Source organism: Pelmatolapia mariae, linkage group LG13 (genome assembly GCF_036321145.2).
Source record: "Pelmatolapia mariae isolate MD_Pm_ZW linkage group LG13, Pm_UMD_F_2, whole genome shotgun sequence".
NCBI classification, from domain to species: Eukaryota; Metazoa; Chordata; class Actinopteri; order Cichliformes; family Cichlidae; genus Pelmatolapia; species Pelmatolapia mariae.
In genome coordinates this window covers 24317382-24339489 of record NC_086238.1, presented here as the reverse complement: position 1 = coordinate 24339489, position 22108 = coordinate 24317382, and the positions used below count along the sequence as shown (strand labels likewise).

General features: G+C 38.6%; 1 protein-coding gene across 5 annotated transcripts in view; it reads right to left on the bottom strand.

Annotated features, from left to right (window-relative positions):
* The window catches only part of ltbp1 (latent transforming growth factor beta binding protein 1), a 125781-nt gene that overhangs the window by 45101 nt on the left and 58572 nt on the right, over positions 1–22108 (bottom strand). For 4 of the 5 annotated variants that reach the window (XM_063490931.1, XM_063490934.1, XM_063490935.1 and 1 more), the window contains exons 5-9: positions 19069–19236; positions 8504–8701; positions 7815–8092; positions 7236–7338; positions 1624–1683 (exon numbers count right to left, since the gene is read on the bottom strand). In XM_063490931.1, coding sequence (XP_063347001.1) covers positions 1624–1683; positions 7236–7338; positions 7815–8092; positions 8504–8701; positions 19069–19236 — 807 coding nt within the window. The remainder of the gene's footprint in view (positions 1–1623; positions 1684–7235; positions 7339–7814; positions 8093–8503; positions 8702–19068; positions 19237–22108) is intronic. The other variant, XM_063490932.1, reaches the window with a different exon arrangement.

Here is a 22108-nt window from a genome sequence, read left to right as displayed (position 1 = left end):
TCTGTGATGCTGCTTAGTCCCAGTTTAGAGTCACTGACTCGTGGTTTTTGTGGATGTCATGCAACTTTCAGTAGGTTCTTTTTTAACTTAGACCCTGGTGGGAAGTTGCTTTGGAAGGGCCAGTTTCTTAATTTGAATATAACATAGAGATTATACTTCTCAGGTCTATTCACACTTGTTGATGCAAACTCAATCGCAGAGTTTTAGAATATCTTTAACACTTGTCACTTACATAAACTGCTTTGAATATTTTTACAACATTTAAAAATGCTGTTCCTGCCTAGTTGTAACCACATATAGAGGCATAGAAGGGTAAGGAGAGGCGTAACTCACAAGTTTGTGACTTTTTGTGGTATTTGGTCTTAAGCATCGGTCATACTGAAATGTTGATGTTTTTAAAAGTAGTATTGCAATCGTTTTCACAGTACACCGAGAGGCAGACATGAATGTTAGTACATTTTGTGACACCACACCCGACAGTTAAAACAGAGAAACTTCATATTCGTAGTGGCAGTACAGGAATAGTCAGGTGATCAGCAGAGTCAGCAGGATTCATCCTGTGGGAATACTGAATTTCTCCACAAAATCACGGGCAACCTCATCAACTGAATATTAAGATATTTTCTCAAACGCAAAGCAGAAGATGAAGCAACACCAAATATGCTTCAAAACCAAAGACTAGAAAATATGATGAAGCATATCTTGCCTTTGGCTTCACCTGCACAACAGTGGTGCTATGGTAGGTCTCCCCGGCAGAATTTGTTTCCCCTGTGTCGGGGAATGCGCTGGGCTCTCCAAATCACGGACAAACAGCATCTCACAGTTGTTTATGTTTTTAATCCCACTTTGCACAGAGAGGCATTTTTTGAAAAATACAGTGTTGAATATTCATACAAAGTTAGAAAAAAAAACTACACGTTAAATAATTACACCATAAGGATGGTTTGTTTTTCTGTTATTTAAAAGAAGTAGTAGTTTATTTTATTGCTACCTGCAATTTATTGCCATTTACTTTAATTTGTTTAATTGTTTACAAAAGGTTTGAGGTGTGAAATAAACTGCACTGGAGTTAGAAAACAAAATAAGGGTGTGTGTGGTTGGACGATGTGTTTGTTGCCCTCAGGTAGACGGTACAGAGCAATCAGTGTAAGGACTAATAGATGCAAACACAGCTTTTATCCAACTGCAATAACACATCTGACTACTACAAAAAAATGTCCATCACGCCACTCTTGTGTTAATCTATGCGCGGTCTGAAGCATGTATGTGGGAATGTATGTGAATGTTTACTGATACTTCTTATTAGCACTTTAAGTATTCTGTTTATTTTATTTATTGAATTTTATTGTTTTATTTATATTTTGATATTGTTAGGGATGATGCAATGATCGGGGACCATTCTTAATTTCGTTGTACCTGTGACAATGACAATAAAGATTCTGACTCTGATTCTGATTCTTGTGCCGGGGAGGGGGGGCACAAAGAGTTTCTTGTAAAACAAAGGGGGGCCTAGGAAAAAAAGTTTGGGAACCACTGAACTACAGGGAATCACACGTGTCTTTACCACATTATTATAAGCTATATAAGCATTAGGATGTTAAAAACAATAGCATAAATTCTTACCTTGGCAATGAGAACTGTTGACTCTTATGTAACCCTGAGGGCAATCTATCAGGGGGAAAGCTGATGACGGGAGTATGTGAAGAGCAAAACAAAGAGAAGGAGCACATGTTAGTCACAGTTTTGAGAGGAAATATCTGGGTTCTTATTCTGTAATAATTCCAAAATACATTTATGAGTGTTCAATTAAAGTCTCATAAAGCAAAAAAGCATAAATCATGTTCCTGAAGAAAAGAAACGTATTCACTCTAAAATTGTAAAAAATGTTAATTATAGTCAATTTAAGTTAACAGCGTACCTTTACCGTGGTTTAAGTGAAGGTACTGTATTGCATTTTTTTATATTTATGTATTTTATATTTATTTTTAATTTTTTTCTATGTAACCTCAGACTGCCATGGTTGATAGTCAAATTCAAATATAGACTGTCATTGAGAATGAGAACCCAGTTAATATAAATATGTTTGTCACTATGCGAGCTGTTTTGCGTATAACTGAATTACATATTTAAGGCGTACTTTAATCTCTGTAGTTTCAGCATATTGCTGTACAATGAATATAAACTATTTGTATCTTTAAAAAACAGGAGTGGTTGAAGAGTAGATACGATTTAGTTCTAAACCAAACAGAGAGAAGAAAGGGCAAAAGGGAGAAAAAAATCATATTAAATTATAGAGAGAGATGAGCTGAGATAAAAATACATTTATTTGAGCTTCTTCACGCAATAAGATGAGCAGCAAAGCCTCTATTATCTGTAAAAAAAATACAATGGATTCATTCATTGAAAAATTACTAAATTAAGGTAATGATAGTTAGTTAAGACAGGATACAGTGTTCAAAAAGAGTTATTAATGGAACCATGAAGGGTTGCAGGGAAGGAGGTGGACGTAGCAGCTAGAAGCTACTTAAGCAGCAACATTAGTACACAGTATTGCAAACATGGGAAGTCAGTCTCACTGCAGTACAGCTGGACAAAGGAACCAGTGGGTAGGTGGTACCCAAATACTCAAAAGAAGATTGATATTTTGTTGAGAACAAAACAAGGCAATGATTGTTTGACCAAGAAAGCCAGTCTATTTACCAGTTACCACAGTCTCCATCGCACAATGGACTATTTCACACTTACATGTTTAAAAAAAGAAAGAAAAAACACCTCATGCCTCCACCATTCCTGAGGAGAGAACAGAGAGCGTAAATCTCTGGCCCTTTGGTGACTCCCACTAAAATGCTGGATATGAAAAGACTTAATCTTCCCTGTCCTGGTGTCTTATTGCATGTGTGCTAAAAGCAAGCACACATGCAATAAAAGCAAGTCTTTCAGTTCTATTCTCTCCTATACACTAAGAACTATATCCTGAGCAGCTCAGGTGTGCATGGCCTAAAATGCAATCAGTCTTTTTAGACTACAGATTCCGTGGTGTCCCTAACAGCTGTGTTTTATGACAAAAAAAACTGTTCCTCGCTGTTTAACCAGATGTGTATGCGAGGCCCTGATAGATTAAAGGACGGATAAAAGACCTATTGTTTCTGAAACTGTTGTTTCCCTTGGTTCAATAAAAACATCATTGCTGTTTTGTATACTTTTTTAAGACTGAACAGTTAGTCAAAAGCTGCAGCAGGGAGTTCATCTTTGCAGTTCTGTATTAATATTTCCCTAAAAATAGGGAAGGCCTAGTACAGAAGAGCAGGACAGAAATCCTTTGGCAATGACAAAGCTGAGGGAATGGATTGGACTGGAGTCACTGATTAATGCTGAAACTGAATCAACTCTGAAATGGGGACACAGGGAGAAGACAGGCTCAAATTTCTGATACAAGTGTAAGTTGAATACAAAAGAATGAGTGTGCACCGAGCTGAGCTACAGCGTGAGTTAAAAGACCTTTATAATACTATAACCTCAAATCTACTGAAGCAGTACATATATTTTTTGTGTCAATAACCAAAAATTTACAGAGAAATTACTTTTGCTCAGGAGAAAGGAGAAAACTTAACATGGGCACTCCAAAAACTCAGGCTGCTCTGGACGTCTCACTGGTTTGGAAAGGTCATTTCCTCAAAGAGAGTGAAAAGACTTCAAATAGAAAAATAAATAAATAAAATAAAGAGCCTAAATTCTTTAGTGGGGGACAGTGATGATGTCATCAGCTGTAAAGTATTGTAATATTAGAAACTTTCTGAAACTTGTCACTGTTTGGACACTACAGGGGATATCAAAAAATGAAGAACAGCTGAAAACGTAAAGTCTTGGGACTGATTTCAATGTTGACTTTTTTTCTCTAGCTTCTGAAACAGCTGAACATTTTGATGGCTTCTGTAGCACAAAGAATACATTTTTAATGTATACTGTATACTGAGTACTGTGAATTCTTAAATAGCATTCACATTAATAATGTTCAACTTCGCAGCTCTCTAGCTTTCAACAGTTTGGTCAGCGTTTTCGGATCTATGCTCTGCTATTAGATACTAGTTTAAATACGAATAATTAGTATCTAAATTAATTCAGCATTAGATTCGAGGAAGGACCTAATTCTTTGGGAGGGGCTCAGGTACATTATAACTTTCTGGTAATATACTGCCCCCTTCTGTTGACAGTTAAGGTTATGTTTTTTAATCTAACAAACTGCACCTTTAAAGTAACCAAACTGTAATAAGGTGTGAAAAGGATGAAAATCCACAATGTTTAAAATATTTACTCACAGCTATATTCCTTGCAAACACTGGATATGGATTAGGATGCTGTGAATAATACTCAATTTGCTGTTGCACACAATATCCAACATGTTGCTATTGTAACGATGAGTTAAGTGTGTTTTCACATATGGATATTGATGGATTTACACAAAAATACTACAGTACCACCCCTTTCCTCAGTTCAGCTGGGGATAACACACTAGAGTGCGTCTTTTCATGCTCTACATCCAACAGCGCTGGCTTCAAAGACAAGTTCCACAGTTCTATAAAGGGAGTAGTGTTGAGTAGCCAGCTACTACATAAAAAGGCTGGCAATTCCATCCTCACCTCCCCCACACACTCAGTTTAGCTGGTACCACTTTAAACAGAGCTAAAAAGCAAGGGCCAGCACCACATGCTGCCATGGCATTTAGTGCTTTTCCTCTCTGGAAGTAGCTGTTTGGGTGAAAGTCACCTGTTTGTTAAGTCAACCCAGTACAAGACTCATAATGTTTCCTAGCTGCATTTTTATTTTGCTTGTCACTAGCTGAAAGTTATGGCTGCAAAAGACACATTGAGCTGTGTTGAAACATTTTTAGAATGTGGGTTTCAAGCCAGCTGGATATTTTGCTTTGACTGCTTTTAAGGAATCCCAGTCTGAAATTTTACACTACTTTGAAAAAATGTCTTGAGGCATCCCTCATTTCTATATATTTTGCTTCCGAGGAGCCAGACTTTGTTGTCATTTTTTGAAAGCGGTCTTACCTTGAGCGCCAATTACTTTGGAAATTGGCTGCTTTTTCATTCATTTTGAGTCCAGTCATCAAACCTGAACATTTTCCAAGAACAGGTCTTTTGTTATCGTTTGCTTGTTTTTTAAGCGACTTAACATTGACCTTTCAAACAGCTAAGCATAAAAATCAAGGCTCAAGGTAGCTCAAGGGCTGAATAAGTGTACTGTGTAAACACAACTTAGCAAAGAACCAGTCGTGTCCCAGTTTCATCTGCGTTTGTTGCCAACATTCAAAAAAGAGCTTTCAAATGTTCTTAAAGAAGCCTGGAGATCTACTCCTGAAGACAACTTAAAGAAATTACAAGAAAGCAACTATTGACTTTAAAGGTGGGATTCTGTTTTTGTTATATACTCTATTTTCGCTGATGTTTACACATATTATAATCGCTACACCTATTTGCCGTTTACCTAGAAAAATATAACAAAATGAGTGTTATATCAAGATTTTTGTGCAGTATTATATTTGAAGACAAACTAGTCTTTGCAGAATTACACTAATTATATTCTCATTAAAATATCATCTTACATGTCCTAAGACATGATATGCTGTCAGTGAGGATCTGCTGCCAAACACACAGCATGTAATATAAAAGGTTAATGAGGTTGCCAAGAAAGTTGATATAGCATTATCTCAATACCACAGTGTGAAAGGGCACTGAGATGCTCCTCCACATGTTGGTGTAAAGGTTTAGAAAAGCAGGGCATTAATATCAGGTGAGTCAGCTGGATCGTCTTTCTCATGAACTGAACTGAACCAGTGCTCTTATTTATTCATAAAACACTGCCCTCATAAGTGTCAGTGCATCAAGTATAGGCGGCTGACTTTACCAGCTCTTAAAAACCATAACTACTCCAGTGATTGTGTATCATGTCAGTGGAAGCAGCAGCTGTCAAGGTTTCCTGGGTCACGCTAGAGAAACATCCAATCCAACGCATTTCAATTTGACTCAATTCAGTTTTATTTACATAGCACCAAATCACTGCAACAACAAACTCAAGACGTTTTATACTGTAAGGTAAAGACCCTAAAACAGTCAGAGACAACTTCTCTGAGCAAGCACTTTGTGACAGTGGGAAGGAAAAACTCCCTTTTAACAGGAAGAAACCTCCAGCAGAACCAGGAAGAGGAAGTCATCTGCCTTGAAAGAGATTAGCCAGAGATTATTAATAACTAATGATTAAATGCAGAGTGGTGTGTAAGCACACAGAGAGTGTAATGGAAAAGTGTTTCTTGTTCATTCACAGCTTTTTACACATCCTTTAATGAACACATTTTTTCTATCCTTTTTCTATCTTCAAGACCCCAACAGCACAAACACAGCAGAGACAGTTGCAGACAGTGTAGAGACGTCTATCAGTTACCGCTGCCTGTGTTGATATCCACCAGTCAGCCAAAGGTGCCGCTCCATTAACACAAGAATCCAGACGAATACGTCATAAAAAATCCAACCCCCTAAGCTGTATAAATGTTTATGTGTTAAGTGGGGAATGACTCACTTTTGGAGCCATTCTTAAGTGGATGTTAGAAGAACTGAAGTTTTTGACGCTGCACTGGATTCAGTTTATAAAAATCTGAGGGCTGCCACTTAATTCACACACACCATTATGTTTATTTGTGTGAGGCGCTTTCTGTGTTTGTGCTGGAGACATTGTAGCAACAACTCTAATTTTTGCTTGCTTCAAAAGCTTTTATGGTGTATAGGGCTTTTTTTTTTTTTTTAGTTTTCAGCAATCGTTATTAGAAAGAAACAAATATTATTACTCTTATTAAGACATACTGTCTGTGGTTTTTCCTACTCATGCTGCTGTAGCCTAGTAGGCGGTCAAAATCAGAGTCAAATACTGTACTTTTCCACTATGCCATTACTTTCAAAATGCATTAGGAAGTGGAAAACTAGAAAAAATATTCTATTGGCAGCTCTGTGTTAAATTCTGTTGTTGATGGAACACAACTTAAAATACATAAACAATACCTTTAATGTTAATGATTCTCATATTTAGATTTCCATTCAAGATTTGAAAGTGGGCACTGGGACTGCAGAGCCCAGACCACCTGTCGGCATTTCTTCCCCTTCAACGTTAATTCCATGGCTACAACCATGATGCTACGAATTCACTACCACTTTTAGAAAAACATCTAGACCTGGACTTACATGGTTTCTTCGGACACTTTTGGCATTTGTGGAATCCCCACGAGGTCCCAATGGTCCCACAGCACTGCTCCAGCTTAGTTAGAATGGGCAGAGCCTTTCCACACTAACACATCGAGATGGAGAGAACAGAGAAAAGGACAAAACAGTGAGGATTAATATTTTTGTTTCTGTGTATCCACAGAGGACAAAAATAAATGCAAACCTCCTTGTAAAATATGATCTGGTAATGGAGAGAATATTAATTTTAAACTTTGAGCTATACTAACTAACAGGCATTATTTATATTCTGTATTTTACATCCATCATCTTCTATAAATGTGTCTTTGGGATTAATACCACCGGTGTCATGTTGTACTGTTTTGTAGTCTTTGTGCCTCTTATTGTTGTCCATATCTAATCAAAAATATTTCTCAGACTTTTTAATTGATTGGTTTAGATTACTTGCTAAGACACTGGCAATGGCATCTATTTTTTTTTTCATTATATCATGTAGACACAAACTGACAGGCTTACTTAATCTGACAGATGTGTTATGACTGTAATTAAGCTCACAAACAGCAAACATGTCTGACATTGTACCTGACTTCCTGCTGTCTCCTGGAAGCAGCGGCCCAGTGCATTCTTAGAGGTGACAGGCTGGTACTGAGGAAACTGGTAGCTGTGCTGGCCCGGATAGACTATGTTGTAGCCATGGTGCTGGATCTTCTGGCTGCTTTCGCTGTGATGGTAGCTATAACTAGTGGATGATGAGGAGCCTTTTGTTTGCTGTCCATTGTTGTTGTAATTGTCCAACTGAGACACCTGGTGGAACTGAACTGAGGCCTCTGGGGGGTGATTGATGTGGATGTTGACGATGCCTGGGCCGTACAGGAAGAAAAACACATACTGTATACAAGCATGACACTGATGTGGTGCATCACAGTAGATGATTAAGATTAACCATCTTTGTTAGGTTTATGATGTCACTAGTAAGGAGTCCAACTCTCCCCAAAAGTAAGACACAAACAAAAATGACTTTCCTAACAAAAAAAGTAACAAATTGTGATATGCCTCAGTTACAATAAATCCTATTAATAAGTAAATAAATAAACCTAATCCTATTTTGAAGAAGACAAAAACTGATATTTTAGGAGAAGATGCACATATTTTTTGATGTGCATCAATTGGATTATTTCTCTTTGTTTCTTGATTGCCAAGGCCCGAGAGACCAATCTAATTGGATAAAACACATATTATGATTGTCTAGGCCAATGTCACATTTCACTCACCAGGTGTCTGGCCGTTGCTATAGGTCAGAGGCAGGGTGTGTGTGGAGTGGACCTGATTCTGGCTGTAGCCTCCTGATGTCTGCTGGTGTCCGTTCTGAACCGCCATCTGGCAGAACTTTCCGGTGAAGTTTGGAGGGCATTGGCATTTGTCCCTGGTGCTGCACTTACCGCCATTTATACAGGGCAGGTGACACACCACTAAGCAGAGGAAAGACCAAGCGAAAGGTGTTAATGCGTTACTGGCTCCACTTCAACACACACAAACACTCGCCAAAAAAGAATTTGAAATGATCAGCAAATCAGCGAGTCAGCCCAGATTTTCATTTGTGTGACTGGTTAGCACATGTCACCACGAAACAAGTAAAATGCAAGCTATTCAAGGGAAAATATTATTCTTAGAGAAGTCTACTGTTCTCACAGACCATGAACACACAGCACAGAGCAGGTTGCAGATCTGTACACATAACTTTTCAGAGTGGATAGGTACAAACATCAGGGTGAAGTGAGGGATACAACAAATTCACTGTTTTTCAGGCAAAAGGTTCACACTGACAGTAAACCAGGTGATGCAATATATATGTAAGGACTGTTTCCTGTTTAACTGTGTAATGTAGTCTGAAGAAATTAAATACAAGATCCAAGACAAAACAAAAATGTGGTGTCAAGCTTTGACATCTCTTTCTGATCTCTGACTGATTATTTTCTTGTCTCAGAGCCTGATAAAGTCAAACTAGAGGTCATCCATGAACAGGAAAATCATGTCACTCACATCTAAAAACTCCAGCCCACCACAGCAGCCGTTAATCATCACTGTCAAACATCTTTCCACACAATCACCCTACATACCTCATCAGCACAGGGCACACCACATGGAAAACGTCCTGTATACGAGCTAGTATGAAATTCACCAGTGTGTGAGCACATGTTTACATGTGCTTAATCCCTGCTTATTCCACTTTTCATTTTACTCAGTATGACTCTCAGTGACATGTATAAACTCTATAAAAGAAGTGGATGCAACTACTGCCATCTCTTAGTGTGTACATTATTATTTTAAAGCCTTTTGGACTGAGAATTAACCACATTGTTGGTAACAAGGGTAGAGCTGGCTAGGACTGAGGGGTTATGTGACTGAAAGAGCAGAAGACACTTTGCACAACCATGTGGTAGTCAATCACAAAATAGCCCGACTTTAGAGTATACCGCTTTTATGTTGTCTTTTTTTTGTTTTCAAACATAAACTGCTGGACAATTTAAAGTGAGATGTTTGCTAATAGAAACTATGATGCACTTCCTTATTTTTGTCATACACTGTTGCAATGGCCAAATTACGATGGACCTCTCCCATCCCAACAATGGACTCTACTCGCTGTTGAGGTCTGGGAATCGCTTCCGCTCCCTTAAGGCCAAAACAGAGAGAATGAGGTGGAGCTTAATCCCCCAGGCTATTCGGGCCCTGAACCAGGTGTAGGACTGGACTCTCTCACACACATCGCATCACCGCACGCACTTTGTTTATATGCACACTTCTTATAATTTATAATTTCCTTTTCTTCATAATTTCTTTCATAAATCATTATTTCCACATTCTTTTTACTGTAAAATTTAAAGTTAAAATCTGTAAATTTTGTAGTAACCTGTAAATCTGTAAATCTTACTGTCATTTAATGGTCGGGCATTGCACAGCAATAAGCATTTCACCACATGTCGCACTGTGTATGGTGCTGTGTGTGACAAATAAAATTTGAATTTGAATGTCCCGTGGGCTAAAAGCTTCAGACTGCTCTAAATACTTGGGTTTTAGACAGTTTTTTTCTATTCTTGGACCTGTATGATGTCAGTAAAGATGGCCCTTTAGCCCTTCATCTCAGATAAACAGCTATAGTAATGAAAACAGTTTAAAATACTTGCTGTCCAGACCTTCTGTTTCCGTGGGCCATCCAATCAGAAGGACTTGGCTTGAAGGGAGAGGAATTAAAATAACTTGTTTCAGACAGACAGTGATCTTAGGTCCAGTATAAGATGAATATAAGGAATATTTTGAATTATGCAAACCCAGTGTAGTGGAATCTAAGAATAAAAATTTGACTTGGAAATGAGCAGAACAGGATGTCAGTGTCCAGCTGACTCAACACTAAAACCTTATGCATGTTCTGTCATTGCTCTGTTACACAGCTGTTCTGTGTTTGATTTGTTGCACTGTTTAGACTTTGTTTACTGATGTTGGCATTTACTTACTTTTATGTTAGATTACCAAAGGTGTGACACCATGGGTGCAGTGGGTTACTGATTTAATAGTATAACGGTAATGTGAGTGTATTGCAGCGAGACTTTGTGTACATGAACATGAAATCTATTCTAATCAGCCAGACAGAATTGGAAATGAAAGCTGGTGTCTATTACAAACCTGTTTCAAATAAAGGCTTACTACCTTCCACAGTCGAGGTACTGTAAATACAGGGAGTCATCACTGTTTGATGAAACATTTTGTTTGTTACTCTAAATATGATTATATTTAACAAAATAAACAGCCTATACTTAACTAGCTGCTATTCCCATAAACTCCACTTCTAACTGGAGACAGTGTAGTTGCCACCTGCTGGCATATAAATAATGCAGATTTGGTATACCCAAATGGAAAAGCTTGGGAAAGAAGAAACTGCAAGACCAAAATTCAAAAATGTGTTCTCAGACCTCAGCAGATAACCTGCTGGATTTAATGTTATTATTAGAGTGAGAACTGCAGAAGACTCAAGACATCATAAACCAAAAATTATCATTTCGAGAAGGAAGGATAATTCTTATGTGCAGAATGAGCACCAGCAAGTGTGCACACACTGTGATTTTCAAAAGCACCTCTTTGAAAATTAAATGTTGAGATCTAAGACCTCTGTTTTTCCTGTTCTCCATTTTTTATACTCAGCTGAGATAATAGGACAGTCACTCTTAGTGTTGGGGTTTTATATAGTAAACCTGAGTCTCATTGCCTGTGTTCTTAAAAGATTATTCACTTTCAAAGGAATTCCATTTAGCACAACACATGTACTGTATACATACCCTCTCCACAGAAGTCAACAAAGTGAATATTAAAGAGGCTATTCGCTCCAGCTTTCAGTTTCTGTAAATGGCAGATTTAGCTAAGATCACTATAGTCAAAAGATCATTATTTCCACTTGCAGTGATTTATATTTTTTGTTATATTGAGCAGGGAGCACACCTTTCCACACTTCAAAATACAAACATGGACATCCAGCAGGACTCCCAGACCCCCCAGAAAAGGGTATGACAGCAAATAATATATTAGAGTCAGTACAAAAAAAAGAGGAGTTGGAATGAAGGGGGTTTGCAAAGTAAACAGCTTGCAGAGCATGCTTTATGTGGTATTTGACAGTTGAGTCCATGGAAGGATATCAACTGGGTACTTAAAGCACCACAGTCAAAATATTTTTTATATATTTTTAAAATATTTTTAACATTCTAAGAACTCAGCTCCTGATATTACTCAAACAATTTGTCTCTGACAGTGTCCTCATGCAAAGCAGAGCCTAGGGACAAAAATAACAAAAGTTCAAAAGGTCAAAACACTGAATATCCAGTTAGCATCCCCAGAAAATTTAGGACTGATGATGAATTTCATGAAGATCCCTCAGCTGCCACAACCCTGCTGCTATACACACAAAAGTAGTTTTCCAGGATGAAATTTCAAAGTGTGAAGCCAGAGGTTTTTACAGAGTCTTCTGGAAAACACAGGTTTTCAGCTGATGTGACTGCAAGTAGAGAAAAGGAAAGAGGAGGCACGGATTCCAAAAGCTGATGAATGTTCTAAGAGTCTTTGTCCAGAATCAGAAACACTTCTGCTGAAAAACTCCCCATAATAACTCTGGAGATGTCGCTTCTGTTCATACATATGTGATTGATGATAAAACTGTGCGCACTTTGGACAATAACCACTCTGTAATAACCATGTGACTGTGTGAAGGATAAGACAATAAAAACATGAATGATATCTGTACTGATAAATGAAAGACAATTAAACTCCTGGAGGATTGTGTCCCAGCACTGTTCCAAGTGGCACCTTCACATTTAGGGAGACAGTCTGTGTCATATTTGGTTTTGGAAAGGAGCAGTGCCTGTGCAGAGTGCATGATGTTTGCACACTTCTGAAAATCACCTGCTTCTGTCAGATGGTTTCAATTATAAAGAGTTTGTGCTAGGGAGCACTTCTTCAAAGATTTGTCTTCTTGTGCCTTAGAAAGATTGTGTCTATGTGGTCTCTCCAGTTATTGCAGCCTCCTTCAACTGGACATGCATGGTGTCAGGTTAACTGGTGATTCTAAACTGGACGTGAACTCTGTGTTAACCCTTTGGCAGACTGTCCATCCATCCAGGGTGTACTGCCTCACAATATAACAACTGGGATAGGCTCCAGCTCAACCATGATTGTGACTTGGACATGTGGAAACGGATGGTTGGACGGATGGATGGACTAGCTAAGAATAGCTAAACTGACTTGAAAATGAAAAGTGAAATTAAATTAAAGCTGAGACTTGCTAACATGTGGTACCAGTTATTTCATTTAAAACTGAATGTGAGAATGTGCATAGCCTGAAGAACAAAAAATGTAAGTGTGTAGACTGTTTATGCAGGATTCATTGCATATAAAATGAAAGTAATGCTGAAAGAAAATGAAAGCTACTTTCCTCACCAGAAACTGGTACACCTGTATTTCTCCTTTAGGCCCTGCTGCTTTGCCTTCCACACTCACACTCACACCAAAACTTTATTTTTCTTAAATCCAACTGTAAATGATTTGATGTTGTCTGGACTGCAACAAATGAGCTGGCAGCCACAGGCACCTTTAATAAAGGGAAGCAGAAGCTGAGGGCCAGAAAGCTCTCAGCACTTGGCAAGAAACTGGACTCACCTGGGAGAAAATATGCCAGAGGAGCTGGAAAAACACCACTTAATTCCACTCTCCAGGGACTGCAGTGGGCCAAATGGGATACACATTGAAAAGACTGAACCAGAGATTTTTTTAAAAACATATCCTGCTGTTTGCTATGACGTTATTGCCTGAATACTGTTGTCTATCACCAAACCCCAAGTAGCTTTTATCTAACGTTTGCCACAAATCACTAATTTTCCAATATTTGCTAAATTGACCACATTAGGGCTAAAAAATTGATTACATGGACTAACCTCACCTCTTAATCTTTGTGTTTTGGTGTTTTCTGTCCCAGTGCAACAGGTGTATAAAACCAAGCATCAAACCATACAGTCTGCCTCTATTAAAAAAATTATAAAAGAATGGATTCTTCTAAAGAGGTGAATGAATTTGAGTGTTGTAATACGCGTTACTCTTGCAACGAGTCAATATGTTCATCCCTCTGTGATCAGCTGTAGGTGGAAGCAACACATCAAATGCTTGATATTTACCAGAGAGCTTCGTGTCGCAGTTACAAACGTTCTAAATGTTGCAATCTTTGATTATTGTTGCACATGTTCAGAATTATTTCATTTCGTCACTCATCCAAGTGACTTCTTCAGTCTCAGCTGATTGCAGGTTTCTCCAACCTTATAAACAGTACATCACATCATGAAGGCCCTGAGTAAATGTGGTCATCTCAGCTGGACTTTTGTCAGCCTATCAAATTGCTGCCATGAGCTTGGTGTCCACATTCTCACCTACAAAATGTTCAAATCAAACTGTTTAAATCTGCATTTCATCATTTTATAAATCATTTAGCAAATCTTATCAACGCCTTTATGTGCTGTAACCACAACGCTGTGACACTGCAGTAACAAGACTGGCCTACCGCAAATGTTTTAAACCTTCATCACCACAATAATTAGTGTGTAGCCCCAGTGGATGGAAAAATAAAAGCACAAATTATTTACATCATTTCTATGTACAATATTATTACTATAGAGAGAGTGACAGAGAAGAACCATGAACTGCAGCCAGTGAGGCTGAGACATTCACACAGATGGATGATAGACTGGGCTGATGTCCCAGTGAACATTTTTCTGCTGATTAGCTTGTGAAAAGTCCTGAGGCAGCTAACTTATAACCAGATAGCATTTGACTGAAAATAAAGTTTATTCCACTAGGATTATTTTAAAGAGGTAATAAATTCTCCAGAACACAAGAGAATCCAAAATGACAGGAGATGTTTAAACTTTGTAGAGCTTTAAAGTTTCTATTTTCCTCTGTTTACATGAAACTTACTGATAAATGCATCATCAAGTTGCATCTTCTGGACATGAGATCTCAGTTGACTGGCCAATAATGAGTATAAACACATCCACAGTTTAGGGAATCAGCGCTCGTCCCTCACCACCTATCTCATGAGGTAAGTATGATAAACAAGATGAGCATGATTTATTTGGTCTCAGTTCTTGAAGCTCACTATGGTGTGCAAGTAACTTTCATCTAGACTCTGGCCTGCACACTGTTGCTGGAATGAGAAACACAGAGAAAGGAAGCGCTTGAACTTTAAGGGGAGGACGAAGCAAGCTTGGACAAGCATGTGAGCTCATAGCAAATGTTACGGCAGTAAACATGTTTGTGCCTGGTGGTGCCTTTTGGAGCATTTTTAATGCAATTACCTGTGCAGTTTTGGTGTGTGAAGTTCTACTTTTTTATTGGCCCGTGTATTTAGCATTAGGTAGCCAATATTAGTTTCTATGCAATGCATCATCCTAACCAAGTTTACTCACATTACATGATAACTGAGCACGCCACCATTCTCAACTAAATAGGCACACTTCTGGTTGCCAAAAATGGCAATTTTATCAAACAAAACAGCAAATGGTGCGTATTAAAAATGCATTGCTGGTGCCATGGTATGCACAGTAATGTTGAGTGGAGTGGGAAAGTGACAGATGGACTGGTGCAGTAGTTACAGTACTGTGGATGCTATACTGGTCTGCTGTGGTGAGAGCTGGGCATGAAAGTGAAGCTGTTGATTTACTGTTTGATCTGCATTCAAACCCATAACTACAGCCACAAGCTGCAGGTAGTGCCCGAAAGAATGAGATAGGATGAGGAGCTTGGTCATTCAAGAGAGGCAAATGGAGTGTGACAACTCTAAAATCGTTGAAAGATTTAGCAACTGCAGATGTTTTTTTTAGAAAACCAATTTTGATGGATGCCTTTTTAACATATAAGAAATCATGCAAGTTAGCTGCCACGTTAACTCTCATTTCTTTCAATCCTATGGTGGGAAGTGGTGCCCATAGTGTGGTCTGATCACAGTAGGCAGAGACAGCATACCCACAATATGCCCAGATTCTATGTGTGGGACCCACATGTGCCCACACATGCATAGTAGTGTATTACCACCACTAATTGATATTGAGTGAGAAGTAGAATATTGCTTTAAAAAAGCTAGTTTTATCCACTCCCTTATTCACATTATATTACACCAGATACTCTTCCTGACACAACCCTCAAGTGATTTAAGGCTCCTCCCAAGGACAAACCTTGCTCTTTTGCTTCATAGTCAGACATGTAAGGACATGACAGGACAGGTTCCATAGGGAATCACCTGTCCTAATAAACAAACAAACAAACAAACAAAAACACAATTCAAATCCTATCCCACTAGTCAGTCTACAGTCGTTTTTGCAGTTCACTTCCAAAGTTCTTTTGCAACAAGATAAGATCAAATTTAATGTCCCGAACTCGAAAATGTTGAGCAATAGAACACACCAACAGAGGCCCAGAAGAGTGCAGTCAGACAATGATTTATTGAACACACGCAGGAGAAGTACACAACATCACACCAGCACAACGTCTCCCGCTAAGAATACACTTGAGGGTACTTTTATAGCATCAGGGTTTTACGCCCCTTCGTGCGTCAATTACAGATTAATACATCGATTACAGTAAATAATACATTTTTAAATGGCTAAAAACAGACAAGTAAGTTCCTTTTTCCCTAACACCTTCCATACATGGCAATAAACTTCAAGCCTACATGGTCTCCGAGGGCTGATACCTTTCTTAACTACTCTCCTGTCATCTGTTACCAAGTAGACTAAACTGCAGTTAGAAGCTAAACGAACTTCAGGCCTATGGCCTGACAGGTTTCTGGATTATATGTGTTTGTAAGCGTGTATGCGGCCTTCTATGCTCTAAGTCACCCACAATATATCAACTGAGACATAGCGCTCAGCGAAGCTTAAAACCTTCAATAAACTGAGACTGAGCATCAACTCTGTTAATGAGCACAATCATGCAATGTGTATAAACTGACTATGGCTGCACCTGTAAGTAAAAGGTTAATAACAGTAAGTTTCATAAACATCTTTAATACAATATCAATGCTATAAGGGATATTATTAATGCACTGTTAATAATGCAGGTTATATTGTAGCAGTAAAATAATTTCTGTATCTCCACAGCAAGCCAACACTTATCCCACACAGGCCCTAAGTGAGTGTCCGGACATAGGTCTTACAGCAGATGAGTTTTCTCTATATAAAACCTATATAGAGGCCCCTATCAGCTGTGTGCAGGCACACCCAACTGGGGCCCATGTGGGATAAATGTAGGTTTGGCCTGCCCAAACAACCCCACAGTTCATCCACAGCTACCCGGTGTGGGCCCGCATGGACATGTTTGCTAGCCAATCATATGATTACTGGATTACTTCAGCAATATTCATCTCCTTTATATCTCCACTTCAGCCTCTTCAGTGCATCCCCACCCTCTCTTGAAGTTTTTCACTTTTACCACTTTTTGGTTATTGGTTACTGGCTCCAATACTAATGTCAAAGACTGGAAACATTCACCTAAAGTTATATTTATTCAATAGCCAGAAGGGAGTTCAGGCATCACTGTTAATCCATCCCAGTACAAAAAAAACCCATCCTTCCGGGTCATTCACAGTTAACAGTCTGAGGCTTTTTTTCCGTGAGCTGGTGTTACTCCAGTCATACTAATTTGTTCAGCTGCGTCAGACAGGAATTCAGTGAGTTCCACTCTTCCCATGTTTATTCATGTGTCACAGCCAGATACACTCATCTGCTTCTTGTAAAGACTCAGGCAGGTTAAGACACAGTCTGCTGGCTCTGTGAAACACGAAACAACACCTATGCCATATGCTCTATTACACAGGAGCAGTTCATGACATTCTCCAGTTTTAATCTAATTGTCTACACTAATCTTGAGGTCATTAACCCTACCTTTGGTTTTACTGTTCCCTTTTGGTTTGATTTTTGTTGAATGTTGTTATGATCTGTGTAAATGTGCTTATCCATATCTTAAAAGTTGGTGGTCAAAAATCAAAATTCAAGATCACATCGCAAAAGATGTCCTTAGCTTTAATTAAAACCACCAAACATGAGATACCCATGGAGATTATTCAGGGATAAATCTGGTCAGCCAGTCATGGACTTTAAAATCTTTTCATTTTTTCTCTAAATTTAGTTGAAAAGCTAAAGATGAAAAACATCAGTCTTTTAGTACACCTAATTTCAACCATTCACCAATTAATATCACAGATTTTGCCATTTTTTGGCCATTCATAAATAACTTTTATCATCATCAGCTGATATAGCTAACTGCTGTCTGGTCACAGTTGGCTGAATGAGACTGAGGCTGCTTTCTGATTGGTTTCTTCCATATCTACTATTAACTTGATGTTTCAGCTTTCTCTGCACTCAGCAGCTTTTACTTGACTATGCTGTAGAAGGGTCCAGTTCTAGCGGAGATACAATAAATAACTTTTGTTGGTGTGTTAGTTACAGCTAGCACCCGAAGCACTGTATATGATACTGACTATCTTTCAGATTTGTAAAATCTTTCTGTTGATACCAAGACATGTCTCAGACATAGTGTTAGTTATTATCCGTTTATGGTGCATTTAATTCAGTTTTATTTTTATAGTGCCAAATCACAACAGCAGTTGCCTCAAGGCACTTTTTATTGTAAGGTAAAGATCCTACATTATGCAAAATAACATTATTAGATTTGCATAGTACTTTTGTTCTAAGCTCCTTAGGCTGTGCACAGTGCTCTTTTATGTTGATATTTCCACCTAGTGACGCAAACGCAATCTGTCCAGTGCTGACTCAAAAAGTTAGACAAGGTACTGGTGACAATGTGCCACTCTCATCAACTGTCTAACTGCTCTTTTTTGACATCATACATCAGCAGTTAATGACAAATAAATCACCAGAATTATTTAAGACAGTAAACTGGAAAAATTTGGATTTGTGCATCGCTAGTCAAAAACCGGCATTAGAAAAATATATGACTGTTTAGCTATGTTCACCATGTACGTTTGTCATGAGAGTCATAAGGGACAGTAAAATTAACATCCTTAAAATCAGCATAATCATGTTAAAATACAGCAGACTCTTTTCATTACGGCACAATAATTTCACACCTGTGTACTGTTGTGAAGGAACTTGGTGATAAAATGCAAAAGATTTTCATGTCAACAACACGTTTTTCCACCAGCAGCTCTAATATGCCAGATTTGAGGCTTGTTAGTAGTAATACCACCCATCGAGATTGGTAATGTGCGCAACCAACAAAAGCCAGGATCACTTACCTACTCTGAAGTTGGGTGCTGTCAGGGTATCTGTGGCATGACCATTCTCACTGATGATGGTGGTGGTGTTTCCCCGCTCACAGTTATTGTGACACCTGCCACCTATGCAGGTCAGTTTGCAGACAGTGGGCGTGAAGACCACCTTGATTCTTCCCGTATGGTTGCCTGCTGCCGCCAAAAATATGGCACAAAGCAAGACAAGAGGGAGGGAGAGCAGAGGAACTTCGGTTATTCTTTGAGCCACTGGAAGTGAAATTACTTTCATGTTGAAGCTTGTCTCAATCATCTGCTAAGGCTTCAGTCAAAACAACTACTAAAAAAAAGAAAAACACAAAAAATACAGCTACTATGTAATTTTCAATTTCTCAAAAACTTGTGTCTCGGCCCAACACTTCAAACTGCCTGCCTATCTATTCCTCCTCCTTCTCCAGTGCTCCTAAATCCAGGGGCGCCTCTGAAATATGAGCAGGAATAAAGAAAAAAAATTGTGGGAGCGGGAGAAGTCAGCAAACAAAACTCTGGGATTCCTTCCAATTCGTCATCAGAAGTCTCTAAGAGGTGGATATCGGCATATCTTCCAAAACAGACAAACAGCAATTATGCCACCTTCAGCTCCAGTACAAGCATTCCTTGTGCTTCGCCTTTCTTTTCCTTCTCTCTTTCCCCTTGATTTTTTACTCTTAAGGAACACTAGCACCTCAAATAAACAGCAAAATCTCCAAAAATACTTTACTATGAAGGCACCAAATCCGTAAAAAAGTTGCCCCAGTCTTCCAGAGGACTGAAAGAAAAAAGCTTATCTCCCCATTCCTATGTTCGCTAAATATTCCTTCTCCACCCTCATGAAATCCAGCCCTCAGTTATTACTGACAGGAAAAAAGGAAGGCTTCAAAGTACACAGCATGTGTAACCTACTGTTTAACACATACACCTCTTTAGTTACATGAAGCTTTTTTCTTTAATCCACTCAATTTTCTTCGCCCCACACACACACACACACACACACACACACACACACACACACACACACACACACACAGTCTTTTAATATCTCTTCCCTATGCAGTGGTTCTTGGCATCCCTGTGTCAGGTCCAAACCCCTGTCTCCAGCACTCAGTGCTTTGTCTAAGACTGTCAGCTGTTCGTGCCAGTGAGTGCAGACTCGTGGAGTAAATCCAAGGAGCTGAAAAAGAGGAATCTTTTTTTTTTTTTTTTTTTAAACCCGAGAGCAGTGAAAACCACTGGATAAAACGCCCCAGGCTACCTAAACATTCACTAATAGGTGCAAAAATTAACTATTAAACAGGGACTAAATGTGATGTAGCGGTTACTACCCAAAGCCAATGGAAACTGGTTTTAAAAATAGTGCCAGGATTATATATAGACGTCCAAAATTTAAAGTCTACACATGGTTTGCCCAATTCCCCTTGGAGGGAAGATTATTTCCAAAAGGAAATAAACAAGGAAAAGAGAATGGCAAAGTTACTGTGGGCAGGGGGAATGTGGGACTTCACTTCACTAAAGGAACAAAAATATAAACAAAAGGTTCCAAAACATCCACCTGGAAACCTCCAATCTGAAAACAATTTTGAAGCTTTTTAAAAGAAACATTCGTCTAAAGAAAATCAAATGTTAAGGTTTACTGAGCTACTGTGCTGATATATAGTATTCACCCAGTTTTGCCTTTATTTTGGCTTATTATTTATTTTTATTTTCCCACACCATATTGCTCAGAAGAAGAGTCAAATTCAAATCAGTTCAATTGTCGCCACAAGATGCTTTATATTTTAAGGTAGACCCTACAATAATACATACAGAGAAACCCAACAATATTATGACCCCCTATGACCAAGCACTTTGGCGACAGTGGGAAGGAAAAACTCCCTTTTAACAGGAAGAAACCTCCGGCAGAACCAGGCTCAGGGAGGGGAAAATGCAAATGCATCAGTTTCCCTCTTTAAATGAGAACATAAAGAGAGTCTGCTGCTGAAGATAACCTGGATAAAAAATTCAAAAGGTTGAAAGCTATGGCGTTATTTTTGTGCCACTATTCTGAGCGCACGTAAAAAAATATTTGAGAGCACGTAAAAAAAATTTGCAGGTGCAAGTGTTGCATTTTGAGGAGAAATTTATTTTGAGCGAAGAAAAGCGAAAATTGAGTGAACAAAATTAATTGCTGCGTGCAAAAAATGTATTTCAGTGTTTGCTATCATCCATACACACACACAATAGCAGCCCCTCTCGCTCAGTTTTTGCATTTGCACTTGCTCGCAATGTGTTGCTTTGTGCTCTCAACATTTCTGCCCGTGCGCGTTCAACTCTTTCTGTACACCGTTATATTTGTGCCACAAAACCAGCCAATCACAGACTTGGATGCAAAAAAATCTGATTGGCTGTTTTGGTCTCCAATCAGCTTGAAATGACGAAATGCAATATCCCAGAATCCATTTCGTCCAAAACTCAAACGAGGCAGTGGTGGAGGAACACAGAGTGGCGGAGTTTGAAATATTACTCTTTCTGGGTCACAAAATAAACTTTTAAGATATTTTCATGCGAGAATGGTGCTGTGTAAACTTCAAATACCTGCTCGATTTATCAAGACATCACATATTTGCATAACTGCTCTAACGTTTTCGGAGATGCCTGTTACCCACCAGCTGACCGGGTGGTCACTGGAGTTAAACATAATATACAAGGCTGGACTGACAAAAAAATCACCGACTACACCACCAGGTATTATAGGAAAAACCATAAAGCCTTTGAACTAAAACAAACGCTGTTGTGACAGTGATGTACACTGTCTTGTTGGTAGAACTGGGCGATATAAGATTTTATCATATCACGATATGTTTTTTTCATTTCAGGTGATAACGATATATATCATGGTATAAGCCAAATAACTATATTTGTAAGATTTAAATGTGCCGTTGCTCACAAGTAAAATGTGAAATAATCAGTAGCTTGTTTTGATTTAAATATTTATTTCCCATAATAAGTTCAACAGGGTAGATGTACTTAAGGAACATGAGACTTTTTCAGA